Genomic DNA, 22,981 nt, shown 5'->3' on the forward strand with positions numbered 1-22,981 from the left:
AGGCAGGTTTCACTGCAGGCAGCAGCTCTCACATTCCTGCTCCCATCCAACACTGATGGGCACACAGGAGCCAACTCCTGCCTCAGGGACAAGTTTGCTGAGGGATCAGGAGATGCCCAGCCCATGCTTGGCACTCCCCAAGGCACAGGATGGATGTGAGGTACCAGCTGTGCCCCCTCAGCTGGGACTTTGCTCTCACCAGCTGCCCCAGCACACTGCCAGGGCACTGCTCTGCTGGCACAGCCACAAAACACAGCCAGGCTCTCCCCTCCTGGGCCCCAAATGATGGGGGAACCTCTGGCATTCCTTCCCAGCTCTTCCCTGGAAAGAGGCAGAGCTCCCTCAGTTTTGTTTCCCAGCACAGCTTTTCCAGCATGAGGAAGAGGAGCTGCCATTCCCTGGTCCCAAAACCTCCATGAAGGGAGTCCTGTGCAGCTCCTGGCCCTCACTGCACCCCAGGAAGGGCTCAGGAGTAGCTGAGGGGCATTTTCCTCCAGAGCCCCCCACACAGGCAGTTCTTGATCCAGCGCTGCTCCCACTGCTTCACTGCTGTCACCTTGTTGGGTGACTTCAGCATGGTGACACAGCCACACCTGTGGGGACACAGAGGGTGCAGCACTGCTGGGGGAGCTGCAGGGATCACACAGGGATTTGGGGGAAACCAGCTCCTGTCATCTGCAGTGAGCACCAAAACCAGCTGGAACCAGCGAGCACCAATCCCACTGAGGGCTCTGCTGGAGCTGGAGCCTGGCAAGGAACAGCCCCAGCTGCTGTTTATACATGAAACAACTGACAGTCATCTCACAAAAATGATCTGCCACAGAGGCTTTCTATTAAAATCAGTAATTAAAGCTAATTCAATCACATGACTTAGATGGATGCTTGTTCCCTGAGCCATTATCCTGAAATCCAGGCTCTCCCATGAGGGTGGATGAGTAGGGCAGCATGAAATGCAAGCCTGGTGGAAAGATGACCCAAAAATGGGGGCATGGGCAGTGGGGAAATTCTTTCTTTTAGCCCTGCCATGACCACAAAGGTGTTTTAATGACCAGACCCACAGAACTGGGCTGTAAAGGAGTTGCTGTAGGGTCTCCTCCAGGCCAGATTAGTGTAAAAGCTTTATCTGATCTCTTTGATTTTTAATCCAAGGGCCAGCCTGGCACTGGCATGGGCATCTCAGGTTGGGGACACCTTAACCACAGCCCCAACCAGTCTCAGAGAGCTCCTGAAGGACACAGGACTCTCCAAGCCCTGCCCAAGCTCCACTGCAAGTGCCACTTACCTGGTGCAGGACTTGCATTCCTCTGTTGGGTAAGCACCCAGGTGCAGCCGCCTCAGGTGGTCAATTTTGGGCTGTCCAGGGGCCCTGGGGAGGGAGAATAGGATTTTCCTAGAGTGTCACTTTCCATCAGCTGCTCCCAGGACAGGGAGCTGCATCTCACTGGCCAACATGGCAGAAGTTCTGCCCACTTGCCCACCCAGTGCCACGAGATTGTCACAGTTAATCACATTAATTAATGGGGTTTTTCCCCCCACCATTTGCTATCACTTTTCAGTACTTAAAATTCCCAGCCCATCATAAGCTGGGAAAGGAATTTGAGCAGAGAAGACAAACTGCTCTTGGGTCAGAGCAGCAAGGAGACAAGCCAAACCTCAGAGCTGCCAAGACTCCTCACTGTGCACTGACCCATTCCAGGGGTTTGTACCTGACAAACAATATCTTTGTATAGTTCCAGGGGTTTATACCTGACAAAGGCATCAAACTGGGAGGAAACAGTGTGGCCAACGAGCCCAGGAGCCTTCCCAAACTGCAGCCTGACCAGCTGCTTGTTCTGCAGCTTGCTGATGATGCCATCGTTGATGGGCAGCCAGTCAATGTTGGGGATGAGCAGCTGGCTGGGCAGGAGGCAGCACTCATCGATCAGGGCATCATCGGGCTCTGTGATGTGATTTTCCTCACGACCTGCGTGGGAAACGAAGGAAAAAACCCCCTGTGACCTTTACATTTCTCCCTGAGAGCTCCAGAGAGCTGTGTGCAGCCTCCTCCTCCATGCCAACTCAGCCTGGAAAACAATAACCTTGGCAGCTGCACTTGCCCTTTCTCAGCATGCCAGACCCCCTCAGAGTCACGTCCCACCCCGCTGCCGCCGGAATTACAGCTCAGGGCCGCACTCACAGCACAGCCAGAGCTTGGTCAGGAGCCTGAAGAGCAGGGACATGCTGTCCTGGGTGTCTGAGGTTGCTGTGTACACGGGCAGGCAGCTGGGCTTCAGCAGCCCCCAGATGCGGATCACCACCATCAGCTCGCGGAACATGCCCAGGGACGCGCCGTCGCGCAGGAAGCTGTGCCCAGGCCGCACTGGGGAGCCCTGTGGGGACACAGAGGGGTGGCAGGGGGTCACACCAGCCTGGGTGAGGCTCACAGCAGCCCCAGCTGCATCCAGGCAGCTCTTGCTTCCAGCAGCACACACTTCCAGAACATGCCCAGGGACGCGCCGTCGCGCAGGAAGCTGTGCCCAGGCCGCACTGGGGAGCCCTGTGGGGACACAGAGGGGTGGCAGGGGGTCACACCAGCCTGGGTGAGGCTCACACCAGCCTGGGTGAGGCCAGCCCTGGTGCCAGATCAAATAGAGACCAGGATCGCCAGAACCAGCTCCCCTTGGGTTTTTGTTTTGTTCTTAGTTCAGATTCCATCAGGCAACTTCTACAAAACTCAAACAACATTATAACCACAGGCAGACCTAACCATGATGTCTGGCTCCAGATCTAAACTCCTTACAGCCAGACTGTTAGCTCAGCTCCCTGGGAAAAGCATCACCATCCTCCAAATTTTGTGTCAGGGAGCTGTTAGTGCTCTCCTCTCCTCTCCAGGAAAAGGCTCCATACTCTTTGTGTGACTTGCTTGATTAAAAGGTAGATTTTTAAAAATAAGAATGATGGGAAATAACTGATGAAGTTCCTCAGAGGAAGAGGTTATTCTGCCTGCAGACACCCAGATGGGGAATAAGCTTTTCCAGGAGAAGCCCTCTGCATGCAAGCTGAAGGGTTTCACCTGCCCCCATTCCCCATGCCAGCACCTGGCACAACTCAGCAGAGCTCTCAACAGAAAGTAAGGTGTTGTGCAAATCCTTCAGCTTCTAAAGTGAGGAAAGATGGAGCTCACAGCAGCCCCAGCCACCACACTGCATCCAGACAGCTCCTGCTTCCAGCAGCACACACCTGATGGGGATGCTGGAGGGTCACCTGAAGGTGACACCTCTGCAGAGCAGTGTGTGTGTGTCTCACTCCTTACTGTTAGCTAAAGGAGTGAGAAGAAGCTGAGAAGCAAGAAGAAGCTGATAAGGAGCTCTCTCCAAGGCTGTAACCAAGGAGATCAAGAGATTGAAGAAAGATAAGAAGAGAACTTTGCAGCTGGACAAAGTATTTTTAAAAGGTTAGTTGAAGTCACTGTACCTTTTCACCAATAGTGTAATGCTGATTTATTGTGGCCAATAGTTAGGGTAAAAGAAATAGAAACAATTAGAAAGTGTATAAAAGGTCAGCCATGATCAATAATAAAGAGTTGTCATTTGAGACTGCTTGTGGTCTCTGCTTTGTGTCGTGACTACCTTGACAATGACAGAGGAGTGTCCCCAAATCCCCCAGGTGCTGGTCAGCAGACCCAGATGGGCATGGGAAGGGCCATTCTCAAATTCTGCTGTTCCTTACTCCTCCCCAGTGCCTGTGCTGACAGGGACATGTGCCCTGTGTGCCCTGGCAAAGCTCCCCAGCACTGCCCATGGGTGTTTGTGTCCATGGGTCTCACCTGGTTGGGAAGGCTGGCCAGCAGGTAGAGCACAAAATCCCCCACCCACTGGATGAGCTGCTGCAGGGACTGCAGTGTTGTCATCTCCAGGACAAACTCTTCTGTCTTCAGGTTAATCATCACCTTGTCAATGTCTGGAAGAGAAGCAAGACATTGCCTGGCTCAGGAAAGATGGATCCAAACCTCACACCCCTATTTGGAGGTCACCCTTGTCCTCCTCCTCAAACCCAGGAGTTACTGAGAGACTGTGACACCACAGGGAACAACCCAATCCCAAAAGCTGGGAATGCAGAGCAGGATGAGGCTGTGACACCATGGGGAACAGCCCAATCCCAAAAGTTGGGAACAGCCCAATCCCAAAAGCTGGGAATGCAGAGCAGGATGAGGCTGTGACACCATGGGGAACAGCCCAATCCCAAAAGCTGGGAACGCAGAGCAGGATGAGGCTGTGACACCAAAGAGGACACCCCAATCCCAAAAGCATCCCAGGATGCTGTGAGCAGTCAGTACCTACATCCGTGATCTTGGAGCAGATCTCGGTGAGCCGGTCCCCGGGGCTCTTGTCAGGGGTGTTGAGGAAATGTGGGCGCAGCAGAGACTTCAGGGTGCAGCTGATGGCAATGAGGAAGAGCTTGGCGTGGTAGTCACACACACGGGCGATGGTGCTGGAGGAGAGCTTGCACAGAGATGCCTTCATGGCAACAATGCGTGTGGAGAGCACCTGAGCCACGGGGAAACACAGCAAAAAGGCACAAGAAAAGGCAGGAATTAGCATAAGCTCATTAAAGCTGCTGCTGCTGCTTTATTCTCTGCTCTCCCTTTCTGCTGCAGCAGTGACAGGAGCCATGCACGTGAGCGCTGTGCTGGGCACGTGCTACTGCTCCCAGAAATCTGCCAAAAATAGATTTCAGCATCTCACCCCAAGTTTCCAGCAGCTAAGACCCCGCTGATATCAGGGAAAAGTGAATGCTGCTGATATGGAAGCTCTTCCCAGCTCCATCCCTGCCTGAGCAGGGCACTCACAGACCACAGACAGCAATGTCCTGAGCACTGGCACTGGCTGTACCCCCCTCCAAATCCCTCAGCACCCCCATGCCCACCCTGGGGGTGATCCCAGAACCCCCAATCACCCACCCACCTGCTGCAGGGCTGCATTCTGACGCATGTACTCCTCGTGCAGCTTCTCCACCAGGTTCTGCACCATGCTGGGCTGGACGTGGAGCAGGATGTCCCACCAGTCATAGCCAGTGACCATGCAGTACTCCAGCAGGAACAGCAAGTGCCTCAGGGACATGTTCATGTCCAGCACGTGGCCCATGGAGGGGGAGATGCGGAGCATGCTCAGCTTGAAGGGAGGAAACAAAGAGAAAATGGCTTCAGGAGTGTGGCATTTTCAGGAGTGTGGCATTTTCAGGGTCTTTCATGGCAGGAAGGAAATTATGAATCTGACTCCATATTCTTAGAAGGCTAATTTATCATTTTATGTAATATAACTACATGTTACATTAGTTTATTAGTATATTATATTACATTTTATGTAATACAACTAATATAATATAACGAATATAATATAACTAATATAACTAATATAACTAATGTAATGTAATATAATGTAATGTAATATAATATAATATATTACATTATATTACATTATATTATGTTATGTTACATAATATATTACAATATATTATAATGTATATAATATACTATAATATATAATATGTAATATATAATGTATTATATATATAGCAAAATAACAAAACAGAGAAAAACCAAGCCAGGGTAAGAGGTTCTTGCTCCTGGTAAAACACCTCACAAAAGCCATTAATTTCTTTGTTCTCCTCTTTTTCTAGTAAGTTGCTTAGGTGGGACTTTTTGGCTTCTGTCCAATTGGCTATCCTTAGGTTTGAGGTGAAATCCCAAATCTGTCCAATTAGCTCTCCTTGAGGTGAAGTCCCCAAGGTCCTATGAGGTGTCTTTTTACCTAACTGAGGAGAGAAACTTCTGGGCTTTTTTCCCTTTTTATGAGACCAAGGACAATTTTGTCACTCCATCAGCAGAGAGCACATCCCTAAATCCACAAGAGAGCACCAACCTTTCCATGACTGTCCACACCAGCCAGGGCCAGGGATGTCCAGGAGAGCTGCATGGCCTTGAAGTGCACCAGGGGCCCTGTGGTGCGCGGGCGTTTGAGGGCTGGCTCGTCCACGGGGCGCTGCGAGGAGGAGCCATAAAACACAGCCATCATCTGCAGGGACAGCCTGTGCACAATGTGCACACTGCCATCATGGAAAGCCAAGGCCAGCCCTGGGGACAGGAGAGGAGTGAGGATGAGCAAAAAGCTCCTCCCAGCGTGGCAGAGCCCTCACCCAAAGGAGGAGTGTCAGGGTAGGATGGTTGGGAGGGATGGAGATCAGAGATCTCTGAAGTCAGGTTGTGGAATTTGGGGTTTATTGCAATGAGGGTCTGCTTGGAGCTGCCAGAGAAGGCAGCAGGTCTTCTCAGAGCAGGCCCCAGAGAAGTAAAGACAGTGGTAAAGAAGATGAGAGAGAGAAGATAAGAGGATAGAGAGCGAGGTTCCCACTACAAAACAATAAATCTTCTTCTGTGTTGAATATTCTAATTCTCACTAACCAATCTAGTACAATATACAAATCCTACAGCATTTCCATACAGCCTATAAAAATCATTACATTACCATACTGTGCTACATTTTAAACCCTAAAAACTCCTCTTTGGGCCCCTTCTGCCAAGCTGGCAGGGTCTGCTCTGACCCTTGGGCCTGTCTGCAAGCAGAGGGTGTTGTTCCATCAAAAGGGGATTACCTTCAGCCGGCCACACCATTGTTTTCCAGTCATTCATTCATTAACTAAAGGATCTCAAAGCTTGCTTTCATTTCAATCTCACTTATAGTTTCCATATTCTCAAAATCTTTTGCCAGGTAATCATATTTATAAGGCTTTCCTGTTTCATCTTCCCCAACAAGTGGCCACCACTGAAGCCCATGGAGAAGCCAAAGGGCTGGGGGCTTCTTGGGTTTCTGTCCCTGGGATATTAAAAAGTCTTTTTTCCCAGCTCTACAAGAAGAAGTCAGTTCTGCTTTTCAAGGTTATTTTTCCTTATCTATTCCATTCTTTCTCTGACCTGCTGAGATCTGTCCAGCAGGTCAGGCTGTGGCACAGTGCCTGCCCTTGGGGTGGTGTTAATTTTTATACTAAGAACTATGTGTACTTTATTTACAATAATTTTCCAATACCTATCACCTATGTTAGACAGTCTGTCTCTACTCTAAACCAAAAGTGTCACCATCCCAGCAGAAGATGAAGGACAAAAAGAAGAAAGAAGGACAGGACACACCCAGATTCCTCGATCTTGCCTGTTAAACCCCCATTCTAAATCTAAATTCAAGTAAAAGTCACATGTTTAGGACAAAGACAACAGGAACTCCTTACCCAGCCCAGGGAAGAACTTGGTGTCATTTGCCACCTTCAGGTCAGTGTTGGTCAGGGAGATTGGCAGCTTTGGCAGTGCCACAGCTGACACCCTGTCCAGGTCATTGGTGGCAGACAGGATCCTCCACTTCAGGATCATGGGCTGCTTGTCTCCCACTAGCAATGAGCAAAATGAGTGAAAATAAGCAAAATAGTGAGAATTTTGTCCCACAGAGATCAGAAAATCTGCCCCTATTTCTGCCCAGGCTCCCCCAAGCAGGATCACAGATCAGGACTGGTGTATTTCTCATATATTTCCAGTATGTTTCTCATATATTTCTCATATATTTCCAGTATGTTTCTCTCATAGTTCCTTATTTTTTTTCCTGAATTATACAAACAACATGTTTTGCTAAATCTCTCTTGATGCAAGCTCTGTTTTGGGTGACTAAGATCCTTATATACAATAATCCTTTATATTTCACCAAACAAACTGCCCTGATTAATTCTGTTTTATCTGAGATCAGGTGAAACCAGAGCAGGGGATTAATCCAGCTCTGCTGCTCAGTCCTGGTCCTTTGGGAGCCTTTGCTCCACTGGTGGCAGGAAGGGCTGTGCAGCAACACACAAAAAATTATTTTAAAATCTTTTATGAAGTGGAAGCAACAACCAAACCCCTTCCTGAAAACAGCAAGCTGCTGCCTGTGATGCAAAAAGACAGCATGGACTGAAAACACTTGAAAATAAATATAAGATTCTGAATAATCACAAATATGGGATAATGGATGGTGAGAAACTGTGCTGCTTTTTCCCTCAGACAAAGCTCCTGTTCTTGGAGTGCCCACAGCACACACTTACCCACAGGAGAGATTTGCTGGAAGATGTTGTTGACAGGCAGGCCCTCCTTCCTAAGAGACCAGCACTCCACAATGCTGTTGTTTTGGTTGGAGGCACAAAGCAGCACCTGTGGACAGAACAACCCACCACAAGCATCAAAACAGGGACAACACTGCCCTGGTCATTCCCACCCTCCATTTCCAGGGTCCTGCCCCAGCAGCAAAAAGCAGAGGATCAAATCAGTGGGAGGTGAGGTGAATTAGGTGCACTAAAGGACAACTAGGAATGCCAAAGGTATTGCAGGACATGCTGGTGACCTCCAGACCCTCTGAGGAAGGTCAGGTGGAACAAAGAGCAGCTGCCCACTGTAGCCACATGTCTCCTCACACAGAAAAGCAAGGCACAATCCTTCAGAAGGATTTCTGAGATTCACATCCTCTGAAGCTCAGAGAAAGGAAAAACACAATTCTTATCTCATTTGCTGTGCAAAAGTAGAATGGAATATGGAGGTTGTTTACCCAAAGTGATGGTGTTTTGTTTCCTTGGCCTATCAGGGCCAAGAAAGTCTGTGTGTGTGTGGTGACTGACTGGGTAGTTGTGTGAGAGTTGAGTGCTTGGCAGGTTCAGTTTAGATGTACAGAATAATATAGTATAGAATAAAGTAATTAATTAGCCTTCTGATATCAATGGAGTCCTCCTCATCATTCCTCCTTCGTCAGGTGCAAAAATATCCACTGTATGGGAGCACAAATATCCCCTATGGGGGAGGAAAAATATCCACTAAAGGGGAGCAAAATATCCACTACAGAGGAGCAAAATACTCACTATAAGGGAGCAAAGATATCCACTATAAGGGAAGAAAAATATCCACTATGGGAAGCACAAAGATCCACTATAGAGGAGCAAAATATCCACTAGAGGGGAGTAAAGATATCCACTGTAGAGGGGCAAAAATATCCACTATAGAGGAGCAAAATATCCACTATTGGGGAGCAAAAATATCCACTATAGGGGAGTACAAATTTCCACTATAGGGGAGGAAAAATATCCACTTGAGGGGAGCAAAATATCCACTAGTGGGGAGCACAAATATCCACTATAGGGGAGGAAAAATATCCACTGGAGGGGAGCACAAATATCCACTACAGGGGAGCAAAACTATTCACCATAGAGGAACAAAATATCCACTAGAGGGGAGCACAGATATCCACTATACAGGACCAAAGATATCCACTATAGGGGAGCAAAATATCCACTATTGAGGAGCAAAATATTCACTATAGGGGAGCACAAATATCCACTATAGGGTAGGGAAAATATCCACTATAGCGGGGCAAAAATATCCACTATAGGGGAGGAAAAATATCCACTGGAGGGGAGCACAAATATCCACTACAGGGGAGGAAAAATATTCACTATAGAGGAGCAAAATATCCACTAGAGGGGAGAAAAAAAATCTGCTATAGAGGAGCACAAATACCCACTACAGGGGAGCAAAATATCCACTACAGGGGAGCACAAATATCCATGACAAGGGAGCAAAATATCCACTATAGGGGAGTAAAAATATCCACTGTAGGGGGGCAAAATATCCACTACAGGGGAGCAAAAATCTCCTCTACAGGGAAGCAAAAATATCCACTATAGGGGAGCAAAATATCCACAATAGGGGAGGAAAAATATTCACTAGAGGGGAGCAAAATATCCACTACAGGGGAGGAAAAATATTCACTATAGAGGAGCAAAAATATTCACTACAGAGGAGAAAAATACCCACTACAGGGGAGCAAAATATCCATTCTAGGGGAGCAAAACTCTCCACTGCAGCCCACCTGCTCTGACATGTCCCGGGCCAGGAATTTCAGGTGGGTGATGGCCGGGTACTTGTCCTTGCGCGCGGGGTCGGTGGTGCAGCGCATGAAGAGCGAGGGCAGGATCTCGGTGTCAATCTTGCACTTCTCGTTCACCACGCTGACACAAACCTTGTAGAACTGCACGGGGGAGGTGCTGCTGCCATCGGACGTGGCCACCACGATGTTGCCCCCGCCCGTGAAGGCGACGTCGGCCAAGGCCACGCGGCAGCGGAGGCGGCAAAGGCTCTCGGTGGCCGTCAGCACCTGCCCGTTGGGCTTGAGCAGGGACACGGTGACCAGGCCACTGATGGTCACAGCAATCCAGCCCTCCATGGGCTTCCCACCAAACAGAGTCAGGGATGGAGAGAATTTCACCCGGGAAAACTTCTCGCCGAAGTTCGAGGCTCCAGACTGGAACAAAGGGCGAAAAAATGTAAGTGTTCGCAGCCAAAATTAGAATAAAGTAATTAAATCAGCGTTCTGATATCAATGGAGTCCTCCTCATCATTCCTCCTTCGTTGGGAGGAAAAATATCCACTATAGGGGAGGGAAAATATCCACTATAGGGGAGCACAAATATCCACTATAAGAGAGCAAAAAGGGAAGGGAAGGGAAGGGAAGGGAAGGGAAGGGAAGGGAAGGGAAGGGAAGGGAAGGGAAGGGAAGGGAAGGGAAGGGATCAGCCTTCTGAGAACATGGAGTCAGATTCTCATCCCTTCCCTCACAAAGACCACACCAGAATTCCAGCCCAGATCCCTCAGGAAGCTCAGACAAACCTTCTCCACGTGCAGAGCCAGCTTGACCCCGTTGTGCAGCCAGGACAGGGCCACCACAGGGTCCCCTTCCACCATGCTGCCCACCGTGTTCTCCCAGCTGTTGGCCAGGTGATCTGTCATGCTCCAGCACTTGATGTGGCCATCAGCATCTGCTGAGAGCAGCCTGGAGCCTGTGACAATGACACTGTGTGAGAACGGGGGAACAGGCAAAATCCCCCAAGGAATTGCACCCCATCCCTTTGGGACATGAAGAGCAGGGGTGGGACATGGTGACAATGACACTGAGAACAGGGGGAACAGGTAAAACCCCAACAGGGAATTGCATCCCATCGCTTTGGGACATGAAGAACAGGGGTGGGACATGGTGACAATGACACTGTCATTGAACATGGGGAATAGCCTGGAGCCTGTGACAATGACACTGCATGAAAACAGGGGGAACAGGCAAAACCCCATGAGGAATTCCACCCCAGTGCTTTGGGGCATGCACAGCAGGGGTGGGACACTGTGACAATGACACTGAAAACAGGGGGAACACCCAAAACCCCACAAGGAACTGCACCCCATCTCTTTGGGACATGCACAGCATGGAGGGGACACTGTGACAATGACACTGCATGAGAACAGGGGGAACAGCCTGGAGCCTGTGACAATGACACTGCATGAGAACAAGGGGAACAGGTAAAACCCCAACAGGGAATTGCACCCCATTGCTTTGGGACATGAAGAGCAGGGGTGGGACATGGTGACAATGACAATGAGAATAGGGGGAAGAGCCCTGGAGCCTGTGACAATGACACTGCATGAGAACAAGGGGAACAGGTAAAACTCCACCAGGAATTGCACCCCATTGCTTTGGGACACACACAGCAGGGAGGGGACACGGTGACAATGACACACAGCCCAGCCCACCTGACTGATCCCACTCCAAACACGTGATGACCTCAGTGTGGCCCGAGTTGACAGAGTAGACATCCCAGGGGTGCTCGGTGTCGATGATATGGACCATGTGGGTGAGATCTGTGTGAACAGAGAAGTGACTCCTGTCCCTTGGCACTGCTGCTGAGCCTCGGGTGATGCAGGGAAAACTTAAAATATTTTATAGAAAATTAATCATTTATAGAAATGATTTGGGGTAGTGCCTGGTCCTGGTTTAGGGGAACCAAACCCACTCCAGGGAACAAACGCAGAGGGTGAAGGATGGGAGGAAGAGGAGAGCAGGCTCCAGGGGCAGGGCAGAGCTCCGGGCCAGCGGATCCCGGCCTCTCCCGGGAGCACCGGGAGGGATTTCCCGAGGGGCTCTCGGTACCTTTCTCCTCCTCATTGCGGAGGTCCGTGGTGAAGGCGATGAGGTTGCGGCAGGACCAGGCGCACACCAGCGGGATGGACGGGCAGTGGTTGCTCTTGGGCTTCTTCTCCCACTCGCACACGTAGGCCAGGTCCATCCCGCCGGTCCGGACGGGACACCGGGACACCGGACACGGGATACCGGACACCGGGACAGCCTGGGTCCTGCCTGGGGGCGACACAAGGCCGGTCACACCGAACCCCAGCCGCAGGGGCTATAGCGGGGGCCACAGGACACGGGTGGGGACAGCCTCGCACCGGGAGAGACCCCGGCGGTACCGGGGGGAGGCGGAGGGAGCGGCCCGCGGGTACCGAGCCCACGGCGGGTGGGAGGGTCCCGGGGCCGGACACGGGGAGGTGCCGGAGGTTGCCGGGGCTGGCGGGAAGGTCACAGGAGGGGCCTGGGCGCGCTCACAGGCGGTTCCCGGGGGTCCCGGTCCCGCCTCACTCACCGGGGCCCGCCGCTCCTCAGGACCCCAGCGCCTCCGCGGGCTGCCCGTGCCGCGCCTGCTCCGCGCGCTCAGGCACTGCCGCGGCCACCCTCAGAGAGCTCATTAGCATAACAAACTACCCAGAACGCACCGCGCTGAACAGCGAACAGAACGGGCGTATTTTTAAAATTTTGGTAAAATCTGAGGCCAACGACGAGGGAGAGATTAAGAAATACTTAAGGGAGCTCATTCTGCGTTCAATAGCGAATCACAGTGTAGTCGCCGTATCTGATAGGTGTTGTGTTTCTAGACCTTTAAATAGCGCTGCGGGAATAGAACAATCCGTGCTCGCTTCGGCAGCACATATACTAAAATTGGAACGATACAGAGAAGATTAGCATGGCCCCTGCGCAAGGATGACACGCAAATTCGTGAAGCGTTCCATATTTTTTGCACCCCCCCGCACCCACATTTTCCATCCCCTTACCCAACCTGCTGCCCCTTGACCACCCCCAAGCCTCCTCCTCATCTTCCTCATCATCATCCCCATGGAGACACAGAGCCGGAGCAGGGGAGCACCGATTTTATTGTTGCTGAACCAGCGAAGGAGGCGCGAGGGGCTCCCCTGGGTCTGGGGGTGCCCGCGGTTAATGGCAGTCGGTGACATCGTGGGACAAGAGCAACCAGCAAAGATTTCCCTGCGAGCAACCCTTGGCACATAGAGGGACCCCCAAAATGCCCCACGGAAAAGCAGAGCCCACCCCTCCAGCACACACATGTAAATACACACACGTGATAAAAAACACAAGCTATATTACACTTAAAAACAGCCCCGTTCTGCAGGCAGGGCATGGGGTAGAAAGCACCGGGAGCTGCCCACACCCCACGCGGACTGAGCCTCCTGGGTCTGGGGGTGCCCACAGTTAATGGCATCGTGGGACAAGAGCAACCAGCAAAAATTCCCTGCGAGCAACCCTTGGCACATCTGCCCCCCCATGAAAAAGCAGAGCCCCAAAGGGGGCCGCACCCCTCCAGCACACACACAAGTAAATACACACACGTGATGAAACACACAAGCTATATTACATTTAAAACAGCCCCGTTCTGCAGGCAGGGCACAGGCTGTGGGGTAAAAAGCAGCACCCGGAGCTCCCACACCCTGCCTTGGCTGAGCCTCCTGGATCTGGGGGTGCCCACGGTTAATGGCAGTCGGTGACATCGTGGGACAAGAGCAACCAGCAAAGATTTCCCTGCAAGCAACCCTTGGCACATGGAGAGACCCCCAAAATGCCCCATGGAAAAGCAGAGCCCACCCCTCTAGCACACACATACACACACACACACGTAAATACACACACATGATAAAAACCACAAGCTATATTACACTTAAAACCAGCCCCGTTCTCCAGGCTGGGCATGGGGTAAAAAGCACCAGGAGCTGCCCACACCCCGCCCCGGCCGAGCCTTCTGGGTTAATGGCAGTCAGTGACATGGTGGGACAAGAGCAACCAGCAAAGATTTCCCTACGAGCAACCCTTGGCACATCTGCCCCCCCATGGAAAAGCAGGGCCCCAAAGGGGGCTGGCACCCCTCCAGCACACACATGTAAATACACACACGCACATACACACGTGATAAAAAAACACAAGCTATATTACACTTAAAACCAGCCCCGTTCTGCAGGCTGGGCATGGGGTAAAAAGCACCGGGAGCTGCCCACACCCCGCCCCGGCCGAGCCCCCGGTGGGCTGCGGGAACAACGGGAACGCGGCAGCCCCGGAGGGAACGCGGCAGCCCCGGAGGGAACGCGGCAGCCCCGGGGCTCTTCCGCCGCCTCAGCGATTGCTCAGCAGCCGCCCGGGAGCTGCTGTTTCACCGCAGAAAAATCTGGACCCACGTCACCCCACCGAGGGAGGCTGGCCCCGCCTGATTCTTTTTTAAAAACACCTGGGTTATAAATAGACACACGAGCAGTTCCAGCAGGGCTGTACTGGCAGCAGGGCGGGCGAGAGGCACCTGCTCTGCACCCACTGCCCTGCTGCCAGCACAGCCACAAAGCCCCGGCCTGGGAGCAGGGGAAAGGGCTGAGGAGGGTCCGGGAGAGGCTGCACAGGACACATGAGGGGCTGTGGGGGCAGCATCAGCTCATCTGGCCCAGGTAGTCTGAGAGCAGCAGCTCCGGGGGCAGGAACACGCGGTGTTTGTTGCTCACTTTCATCTGGCGCTTCCCTTCGATGTCCGAGCCTGTGGGTGGGATGGAGAGGTCAGCACAGCCCTGGTTTCCCTCTCAGGGGTCTCCAACAGGCCCTCCCCTCCTCCCTGAGGCTCGTGGTGGGCACAGGCTCCCCTGTTTTCTGTCCCCTCCATCCTGGGGTTTGTGGTGGGCACAGGATGCCCTGTTTTCTGTCCCCTCCATCCTGGGGTTTGTGGTGGGCACAGGCTCCCCTGTTTTCTGTCCCCTCCATCCTGGGGTTTGTGGTGGGCACAGGCTCCTCTGTTTTCTGTCCCCTCCATCCTGGGGCTCGTGGTGATCACAGGCTCCTCTGTTTTCTGTCTCCTCCATCCTGGGGCTCGCTCTCCCCATCATTAACACTCAGGTTGATTGCCACAAGTGGCTCCTAATGAAACAGCAGAGCCTCCTCTGGAGGGATGGAGCCTGATTCCATCCCTGCCTTGGCAATAAAACCTTCTGGGGACACCCAGGGCAGTAGGAGAGCACGGTTGATCCTTGGGAGGAGGAAGCAGCTGCAGGAGAGAGAACCCCAGGAGCAGGTTCTTGCTCTGGACCACCCAAATTTGCCCTCAGAGCCGGGTCTGGCTGAGCTTGGTGACCACTGGGGCTGCCCAGGGAGCTCAGGGCACTGCTGGGGAGGAAGCAGAAGGGGAGGGACCGTGGGGTTATCTCTGAGCCCCAGGGCAAGGCGGGGCCCAGAGGAGGAAGGGAGGAAAAGATAGTGATGGAGGGAAAGGGTAAAAACAACAACAACAAAGTGAAAATCAAAATTAAACCAAGCAGACACGGGGCTCTTACTGGCAGAGACGAGATCCATGTACTGGCAGAGGGCGTGGAGCAGGAGCCTCTCAAAGCTGGGGGAGAGGGGACAGGGTTGGTTAGAGCCTGACCTGTGTGTCCCTGCCCTGCCCTCCACCCTCCTGGGGACACACAGAACAGGCCAGGTGGGTGTCCTGTGCTCCCAAATCCCCTCTGCAGCCTGGGGAGCCCCAGAGATGGGGAAATACCTGTTATCCATCAGTGCTGTGTACACAGATTGAGGGGTGACAGAGAAGAAGGCCAGCAGCTCCTCCTCCAGCCCCTCCAGTGTCCCCTGTGAGGAAAGGAAGGGTCTCGGTGAGGAAAGGACAGTGATGGCACAACTGACTCCCCAGGATTTACTGCCAGCAGCTCCTGGGCAAGTTAATTGGATGGCAGACAGCAGGAGGAGGCGGAATCTCCCATCTCCAGCCCCTGGGGCAGGGAAGGATCCAGCTCCTGCCAACTGTGTGTGCCAAGGGCTGGCACCATCCCTGGTGCTCGCAGCCAACGGGCAGAGCTCAGTGAGCCCAGGGACACAGAGCAGCACAATGAAGGCAAACAAGGCAGCGGGCAGGAGGAGCCCAGGCTGCATTGAGAGGCCCTAATTAGCACCAGGGAAAAACAAACAGAGCCCCAGAGAGCAGAGGGAGCAGGGAGGCAGCACCCCCAGGGCTGGCAGAGCAAGTGCAGGGCTGCTCTCACCTCCCTCCTTTTACCCCCTTGCAAAATACATCAGAGTTGCCCCAAATTTCACCTTGTCGCACACATCTTTTTATGAAAAATCCTTTCCTTAGGATTTTTTTTCTCCTGAGAAGCTGAGAGGCCTCAGGAACAAAATGTAAACATTGATTATCTGCTGCTGTGGAATGCAACAGGTGCATCTGTGATTGATCTCATGTGCTTGTTTCTAATTAATGGCCAATCACAGCCCAGCTGGCTCAGACACAGAGCCAAGCCATAAACCTTTGTTATCATTCTTTCTTTTTCTATTCTTAGCTAGCCTTCTGATAAAACCTTTTCTTCTATTCTTTTAGTATAGTTTTAATGTAATATATATCATAAAATAATAAATCAAGCCTTCTGAATCATGGAGTCAGATCCTCATCTCTTCCCTCATCCTAAGACCCCTGTGAACAGGGTCACATTATCTCTCTCCTTCCTGGTGCACTTTAATCCCCTTTCAAAATACATCAGAGCTGCCCCAAATAACCTTGTGTGGGTCACTGTGAAGACCCCAAAGGCTCCACTGCTGTCCCCGTGCCCTGTTTCACCTGTCACCTGCTGTCACTGCACAGAAACTGGGAAACAACCACTAAAAAAAGCCCTGTAAGAGCCAGAAAAATCTGAACTGAGCCAGGAAAAGCCCGTGTGCTGGGAGGTGGATGTGTGTCTGCAGCGCGAGCACGTTCCCAGGAGCTGCTCTGAAATGTGGCACAAGGTCAGGGCACAGCTCTGGGCTGTGCAGGGACCCCTGGCAGCCCTCACTGTTGTCAAGTCATGGTTTGCCTCAGATATTCTGGGTTTCTCCCTTATACTTCCCTCCCAGGTGTGTCAGTCACCTCTCCTTTCCCCCCAGAACACTGTCTGTCAATCCCGGAATTCCAGATTGGCACTTTCAAAGGATGCCCTCTACCCCCGGGGGGCATTGGGCCATCCAGGTGTCCTTTGTCCCTTTGTCCCTCCCCTCCTGTCCCTGCTTGGTGGCTCCCTGCCCCTTCCCTGCCCCTCTCCCCGGGGTTAAAGGAACAGCAACCACGGGCTCAGGGAGTTCTGTTGGAGCTGGTGCTGCATTCAGAGGCCTGTGGGCCAGAATAAAGCTCTGCATCCAAACCCTCCATCAGAACCGACTCCTTTCCTTCACCATCGCCTCAAAGCTTCTCCACAGAGGGAAACCTGAGGAGCAGCCTCTGTTATGGGGGGAAGCTCCATCCCAGCACCACCAGAGCTCCTGCAGGCCTGGCCTTGTCCCCATGGGCCCAGCTGCAGCACCCAGCCAGCCAAAAGTGTCTGTGGGGTGAAACACCACACACCCAGCCAGCCCAAAGTGTCTGTGGGGAGAAACACCACACACCCAGCCAGCCCAAAGTGTCTGTGGGGAGAAACACCACACACCCCACAGCCCAAAGTGTCTGTGGGGAGAAACACCACACATCCCACAGCCAAAAATGGGGTGAAACACCACACATCCCACAGCCCAAAGTGTCTGTGGGTGAAACACCACACACCCCACAGCCCAAAGTGTCTGTGGGGTGAAACACCACACACCCAGCCAGCCCAAAGTGTCTGTGGGGAGAAACACCACACACCCCACAGCCAAAAGTGTCTGTGGGGTGAAACACCACACACCCAGCCAGCCAAAGATGTTTTTGGGGTGAAATCACCACACATCCAAGTGTCTCTGGTGCGAAACACCACACATGCAGCTAGCCAAAAGTATCTCTGAGGTGAAAACACCACAGTGCCACTATTTGGTCAAGCAGTAAGGGCCAGACAAGCTCAGGCACATCCTGTCCAGCTATACTATCTATATCTATATCTATATCTATATATATATGTATACACACACATATGTACACATATTTTTATATATATATATACACATATATATACTTTTTATATATATATTTATATATTATATATTATATTTTATATATAATATTATATATATTTTTATTTATATATATTTTTTAAATTATTTTATTGGTAATAATTCCAACACCCCAGAGACCCCTGCTGTGCCAGGCTGTCCCCAGCTCACCATGGGGATCCTGCCCTGCTGTCCCCAGCTCACCATGCCTCCCACCCTGCTGTCCCCAGCTCACCATGGGGATCCTGCCCCTCTTCAGGGTGGCGCGCAGGCGGCGGCTGATGCGCTGGAAGCACTCCTGAGGGGTGTAGGCAGGGAGCTCTGCTGGAAGGAGAAGGGATTTAGGCACAGCTAACAACTCCAGAGCTCACAATGTCCCTTTTTAGGAGAAGCCAGTGTCCCCCTACCTCCCTCCCCTTACAGTCACCCCTAAAGCAGCAATGCCCTCCCCAGCACAGGGGATTTGGGGACGTCTGTGCCCATCATCCCAGCCACTTCTAGCTCCCAAAAACCCTCCCAGGTCCATGCTGGGGGTCTGCAGGCATAACCCCCTCACTGCCACACCCATAGGGCGAGCTCAGGCATCCCCTGGCCCCACCACAGACAGGGAGTGGGTGCAGCCCTCCCAGAATGTACACAAGGAAGGAAAGGGAGAGGCTGTCCCCACCCTGGTTCCCCTCCCAGCACCTTTCCACTTGTCCTCATTCTTGACAGGCAGCTTCCTCCTGTGCTTCTTCCTGGCCTCCTCCTCCAGGTAGAGCAGGACCCTCTCCTGCTCCTCTCCCGAGCGGTTCATGAAGTCGTTCCAGATCTGACAAGAGAAGCCACCAAGCCCCACTACAGAGGTCTGGGGGGCGCACAGCCACCCAGGGCCCCTCCCCACAACCCATGAGCCCCCTCCTCACCCTCTCATCCCCAGGGATGGCCCTGAGTGTGGCCCTGTCACACCAGGGAGAGGCCACATTTCAAAACACCCAGTGTGAGGCAATGGGGGTTTGGCAAGGGGCTTGTGCAGGAGGAAGTGCTGCAGCTCACCAGGCACTCACTGCCCTGCAGGCACAACTCTCCACGAGAGCATCTGCCTGGAAATTCCCCCATTCCATGGATGCCAGGAGCCCATCACCCCCCAGCACACACAGATCCCATCCCGACACCAAACCAGGCAGAAGCTGGGGTGCAGCAGCTCAGGGCAGAGGGATGGATGGAGGAGTGAACTACAAGCATGACACGCCACACCAGTGTCCCCAAGGCAGTGGGGTGGCTGCACCCACCTCCACATAGGTCTCATTGTTGCAGGCCTCAGTGAAGATGCTGGGGGTGGCAGAGTGGCTGAGCTCTCCCTCGTCGCTCCCGCAGTCATCCTGCTCCAGAAGCGTCATCAGGAAACGAGCTGGGGCCAAGAGCAAAGCCTCAGAGGGGGGAAAAGCACCTCCAGAGAGGCTCCTTGCCCCCAGAACAGCTCAGGGGTTGCCCTGGGGGAGAAACCCTGCTGGTCCTTACTGTTCTCCAGCCTCTGGAGGCTCTTGCGGCCCTTGGCCCTGGGGATGAGGTCGGAGTTGCGGATGGCTTTGTTGATGTAGTACTGCTTCCTCTTGGACGGAGAGAAACGCTTGGAGGGGGAGTCCTGCAGCAGGGGCAGGCAGTCCTCGATCCTCCTGGGGGGCACAGCAGCAGGGGTGAGCCCAGCTGAGGGCGCTGGGGCAGCCACAGCAGCGGGATGGGGCGCAGGAGCATCGGCGCCATTGTTACAGCAACACATCCTCCTGTCCTCCTCGGGTCACCGTGACCTCCAAGCTCTAAGCAGCTGTGTGTCAGCACTGGGAGGGCCAGGTAATTAACCTGGGTGATTAACCTGGGCAATTAAGTGTGCCACACAGGAAGCAAAGCAATGGATGCATCCCTGCTCACCAGGAAGCAAAGCAATGGATCCATCCCCTCACACTCACCGTGGTCGTGAGCGGGTCGGCACCGACCCTGCCACCTGCAGGAACAGCACCCCAGCCTGGCACTGCCAGCTCCTGGGGGCACCCAAAGGTGCTCTGCTCACCACACAGTCGGGGTGTCGCTTGGTCACAGGCAGGGCTGAGGAATGGCCATAAAACTGAGGCGTTTTATGGGAAAATGAAGCCACACCACGAGCGCTGTGCTGAACGCAACTGCTTGGGTTTCAAAGTTTACCAAACAACCAAAGACAGGAAGTTTCACTGCCTTCACTTCCCCTCAGGGTGGTGTGGGTTTCCTTTAGCACAGCACAAGGTGGGGGAGAAAATCAACACCCCTGAAAGAACGCCCAGGAGTGTCCATGCAGGACGAGGAGCTGCCCAGAGTGACCACTGCCTCCACTGCCATGGCCTTGTATCACAGACATCTTTTAATGAAAATCCTTTCCTTAGGACTTTTCTCCTCCTGAGAAGCTGAGAGGCCTCAGGAACAAAATGTAAACATTGATTATCTGCTGCTGTGGAATGCAACAGGCGGATCTGTGATTGGCCTCATGTGGATGTTTGTAATTAACGGCCAATCAGCCCAGCAGGCTCGGGCTCTCTGTCCGAACCACAAACCTTTGTTATCATTCCTTTCTATTCTTAGCTTAGCTAGCTTTCTGATGAAACTTTTTCTTCTTTTAGCATAGTTTTAATGCAACATATATCATAAAATAATAAATCAAGCCTTCTGAAACATGGAGTCAGATCCTCGTCTCTTCCCTCATCCAAGAACCCCTGTGAACGCTGTCACACAGCCTTGCTCCATCCACAGAGCTCTGTCCCCACCGTGTCCCCTCCTTTCCAGCATTTATGGGAGCCCCAGTCCTGCAATCAGGCGCTGGCAGAGGTGATCTGGGCACAGGGCAGAGCAGGTTGTGCTGTCTGATTGCAGCCTGGGCTAACAGCCAGCTCCTCACCCTCACCAAAACCTTGATTTTTTTCCCCTTTTCCTGCACGGGGGCAGTGATACAGTCTTGGCTGCTGGTGAGGGGTAAAAAATAAACAACCACTGGAGAGAAAACCGTGGCAAAGGTGGGCTTGGAAAGAATAAAAGAGACTCAGGTATCAAGGCAATGCCCAGAGGACGGGTGGGGAGCAGTAACCCAACCTGCCACAGCCAGCAACCAGGGCTGGCGGATCAAGTTGTGATACAAAGACGGTTACAAAAACCTGAATAAACAGAGGGAGTCACCTTACGCCGGCCCCAGCTCGAGGGTTTGAGTACACAGCTGCGAGCCGGGCACTCCCTGGAGACGACACAGCCCCAAAAGAGATGTCAGAACCCAGGGGGAGCACCCCGGGGACCCCCCGAGCCCCGTGGCTGGGAGGGGAACAGGCTGAGCCACGCTCAATTCCCTTCCTGAAGCCTTCAGGGCTGTTTGAGGCTGCCCTGGCACCGGGCAGTGCCACGTCTGCCCTGGCACTGCCACCTCCGCCCAGTGCCAGCCTGGAGGGAGGGTCACAGGGGACAGTGACCTCGGGACAGTGACCCGCGTCGGGCCAGCACCGGTGCCAGGCTCATATGGGACCCCAGGAGGGATCATTCAAACCGTGACGCCGGGGACACCGGGCCTGACAGACAGACCGACAGACAAACAGACAGACTCCTGCCCTCTCCTCCTGTCCCATTCCCAAGGAACGCGTTCCCTGCCGGGGGATTTCGGAGCTATTCCCGTCACTGACCCCTTGGCAGCAGAACAAAGTCGTTCCGCAGCTCCGTCCCGAGCCCCCGGTACACCGGTGCAGGAGAAGGGGGCTCCAGCGCACCCCCGGTGATCGGGAGGAGCACCGTGACCTCCAGGGGATAAACGCTAATTATAAGGCTCATTATGCCGGTGCCGGGCTCGGCTCTGACACCGCCCGCGGGCCCGGGGAGCTGGGGACGGGCTGTCCCGGGAGGCGCCGCCGCCGCCGCTCCCCGCCCGCACCGACAGCCCGGGGGGCTCCAACCCGGCCCGACCGCCCCACGGCCCGCCCGGCCCCGGGCCCGCACTCACGGGAACGGCTCCTCGGGGCCCGCGCCGCCCCGCAGCACCACCATGGCGCGCCGGGACCGAGATCGGAACCGGGACGGTGACCACAACCGGGACCGGGACCGGGACCGGGACCTCCCTCCGCCTCCTCCACCCCCGGCCCGCACCGGCGGCACCGGGCCCGGCACCGCCCGCTGGAAGTGACGTCACGGGGGGCGGGGGCACGGGAAGCCCGCCCCGGGCGTCGCGGGAGGTGGGGCACCGGGGGTGCTACGGGGAGCCCCAGGAACCGGCGCTCGGCGGCTGCCGGACCCCATTAACCCCGCGTGGATCCCTGTTGTCCCCCCATAGCTCCCCCGTTAATCCCCGTGAACCTCCAGTTAACCCCCGTTAAAGCCCCGTTAACCTCCGTTAACCCTCGTTAAACCCCTCGTTGCCCCCCGTTAACCGCCCCCCCCCTTCCGCCGCTCTACCGGGCCCCGCGCCCTGCCCGGCGCCGTTCCCCCGCCCGTCCGCGAGGCGGCGCTGCGGCCGCGCCCCCGCCGCGCGCAGTATTTGCATGCCGACCAATGGCGGCGGGGGGCGGGGTTCTCTGGGATAGACGAACCAATGAGAGCGCGGGGCGGGGAGGGGCGGGGCGCTCCCGGCGCGGCGGGCCAATGGCGGCGCGGGGCGGGGCGGCGCGGGGCGGGGCCGGGTCCCGCCGCCCGCCCGCCGCCCGCCCGCCCGCGGGGAGAGCAGCGCCGCGGGCCCCGCGCGCACCGGCCCCGCCGAGCCCGACCCCGGGCGGCCGCGGCTGCTATGCGGCTTCGCGGCGCACGGCCTGCACCGGGTAAGGGGGACGCGCCGCCGCACCGCTCGCGCCGATGGGATCGGCACCCAGAACGGGAGCTCCGCCGCGGCCGTAGCCGGGACCGGGAGT

General features: G+C 54.1%; 2 protein-coding genes and 1 non-coding gene across 4 annotated transcripts; 1 reads left to right on the forward strand and 2 right to left on the reverse strand.

Annotated features, from left to right (window-relative positions):
• Nucleotides 1-372: 372 nt before the first annotated feature.
• MED16 (mediator complex subunit 16) lies at nucleotides 373-12,480 on the reverse strand. Its single transcript, XM_054290982.1, has 16 exons — nucleotides 12,362-12,480; nucleotides 12,012-12,214; nucleotides 11,615-11,722; nucleotides 10,703-10,872; nucleotides 9,906-10,337; nucleotides 8,095-8,200; nucleotides 7,258-7,413; nucleotides 5,901-6,112; nucleotides 4,944-5,150; nucleotides 4,316-4,526; nucleotides 3,806-3,939; nucleotides 2,899-2,901; nucleotides 2,177-2,369; nucleotides 1,747-1,963; nucleotides 1,283-1,366; nucleotides 373-593 (listed from the first exon to the last, which is right to left on the reverse strand). The coding sequence occupies exons 2-16, from the start codon at nucleotides 12,145-12,147 to the stop codon at nucleotides 467-469; spliced, it is 2,496 nt and encodes an 831-aa protein (XP_054146957.1). The 5' UTR covers nucleotides 12,148-12,214; nucleotides 12,362-12,480; the 3' UTR covers nucleotides 373-466.
• Nucleotides 12,481-12,824: 344 nt separating this feature from the next.
• Nucleotides 12,825-12,931, forward strand: LOC128947101 (U6 spliceosomal RNA). Its single transcript, XR_008484023.1, has one exon. It is a non-coding gene; the product is annotated as a U6 spliceosomal RNA (small nuclear RNA).
• A 1,186-nt stretch (nucleotides 12,932-14,117) lies between these two features.
• R3HDM4 (R3H domain containing 4) lies at nucleotides 14,118-22,250 on the reverse strand. 2 transcript variants are annotated; one of them, XM_054291049.1, is made up of 8 exons: nucleotides 22,084-22,250; nucleotides 19,602-19,756; nucleotides 19,373-19,491; nucleotides 18,789-18,912; nucleotides 18,337-18,422; nucleotides 15,721-15,806; nucleotides 15,512-15,567; nucleotides 14,118-14,724 (listed from the first exon to the last, which is right to left on the reverse strand). In XM_054291049.1, exons 1-8 carry the CDS (start codon nucleotides 22,125-22,127, stop codon nucleotides 14,621-14,623), a joined length of 774 nt encoding a protein of 257 aa, XP_054147024.1. In that variant the 5' UTR covers nucleotides 22,128-22,250; the 3' UTR covers nucleotides 14,118-14,620. The 2 variants fall into 2 exon arrangements, with proteins under 2 accessions (XP_054147024.1, XP_054147023.1); XM_054291048.1 differs by lacking the exon at nucleotides 22,084-22,250 and having other exon boundaries at nucleotides 19,602-20,408.
• Between the last annotated feature and the right edge of the window lie 731 nt (nucleotides 22,251-22,981).

Source organism: Melozone crissalis, unplaced genomic scaffold, assembly GCF_028551555.1.
Source record: "Melozone crissalis strain CALT ecotype California unplaced genomic scaffold, PUWL_Pcris_2 ptg000088l_1, whole genome shotgun sequence".
Taxonomy (NCBI): Eukaryota; Metazoa; Chordata; class Aves; order Passeriformes; family Passerellidae; genus Melozone; species Melozone crissalis.

Bases quoted from the DNA above. Each gene is read 5' to 3' on its own strand.
- MED16 (XM_054290982.1), bottom strand. From the start codon at position 12,147: ATGGACCTGGCCTACGTGTGCGAGTGGGAGAAGAAGCCCAAGAGCAAC. The intron at 3,940-4,315 runs GTACTGACTGCT...CTTCTCTTCCAG, and splicing joins CTCCAAGATCACGGATGTAG to ACATTGACAAGGTGATGATT. The intron at 1,367-1,746 runs GTATAAACCCCT...CTCCCTCCCCAG, and splicing joins CAGTTTGATGCCTTTGTCAG to GGCCCCTGGACAGCCCAAAA.
- R3HDM4 (XM_054291048.1), bottom strand. From the start codon at position 19,860: ATGTGTTGCTGTAACAATGGCGCCGATGCTCCTGCGCCCCATCCCGCT. The intron at 19,492-19,601 runs GTAAGGACCAGC...TCTTGGCCCCAG, and splicing joins CCTCCAGAGGCTGGAGAACA to CTCGTTTCCTGATGACGCTT. The intron at 18,423-18,788 runs GTGCTGGGAGGG...TCCTTCCAGCAG, and splicing joins GAATGAGGACAAGTGGAAAG to AGCTCCCTGCCTACACCCCT.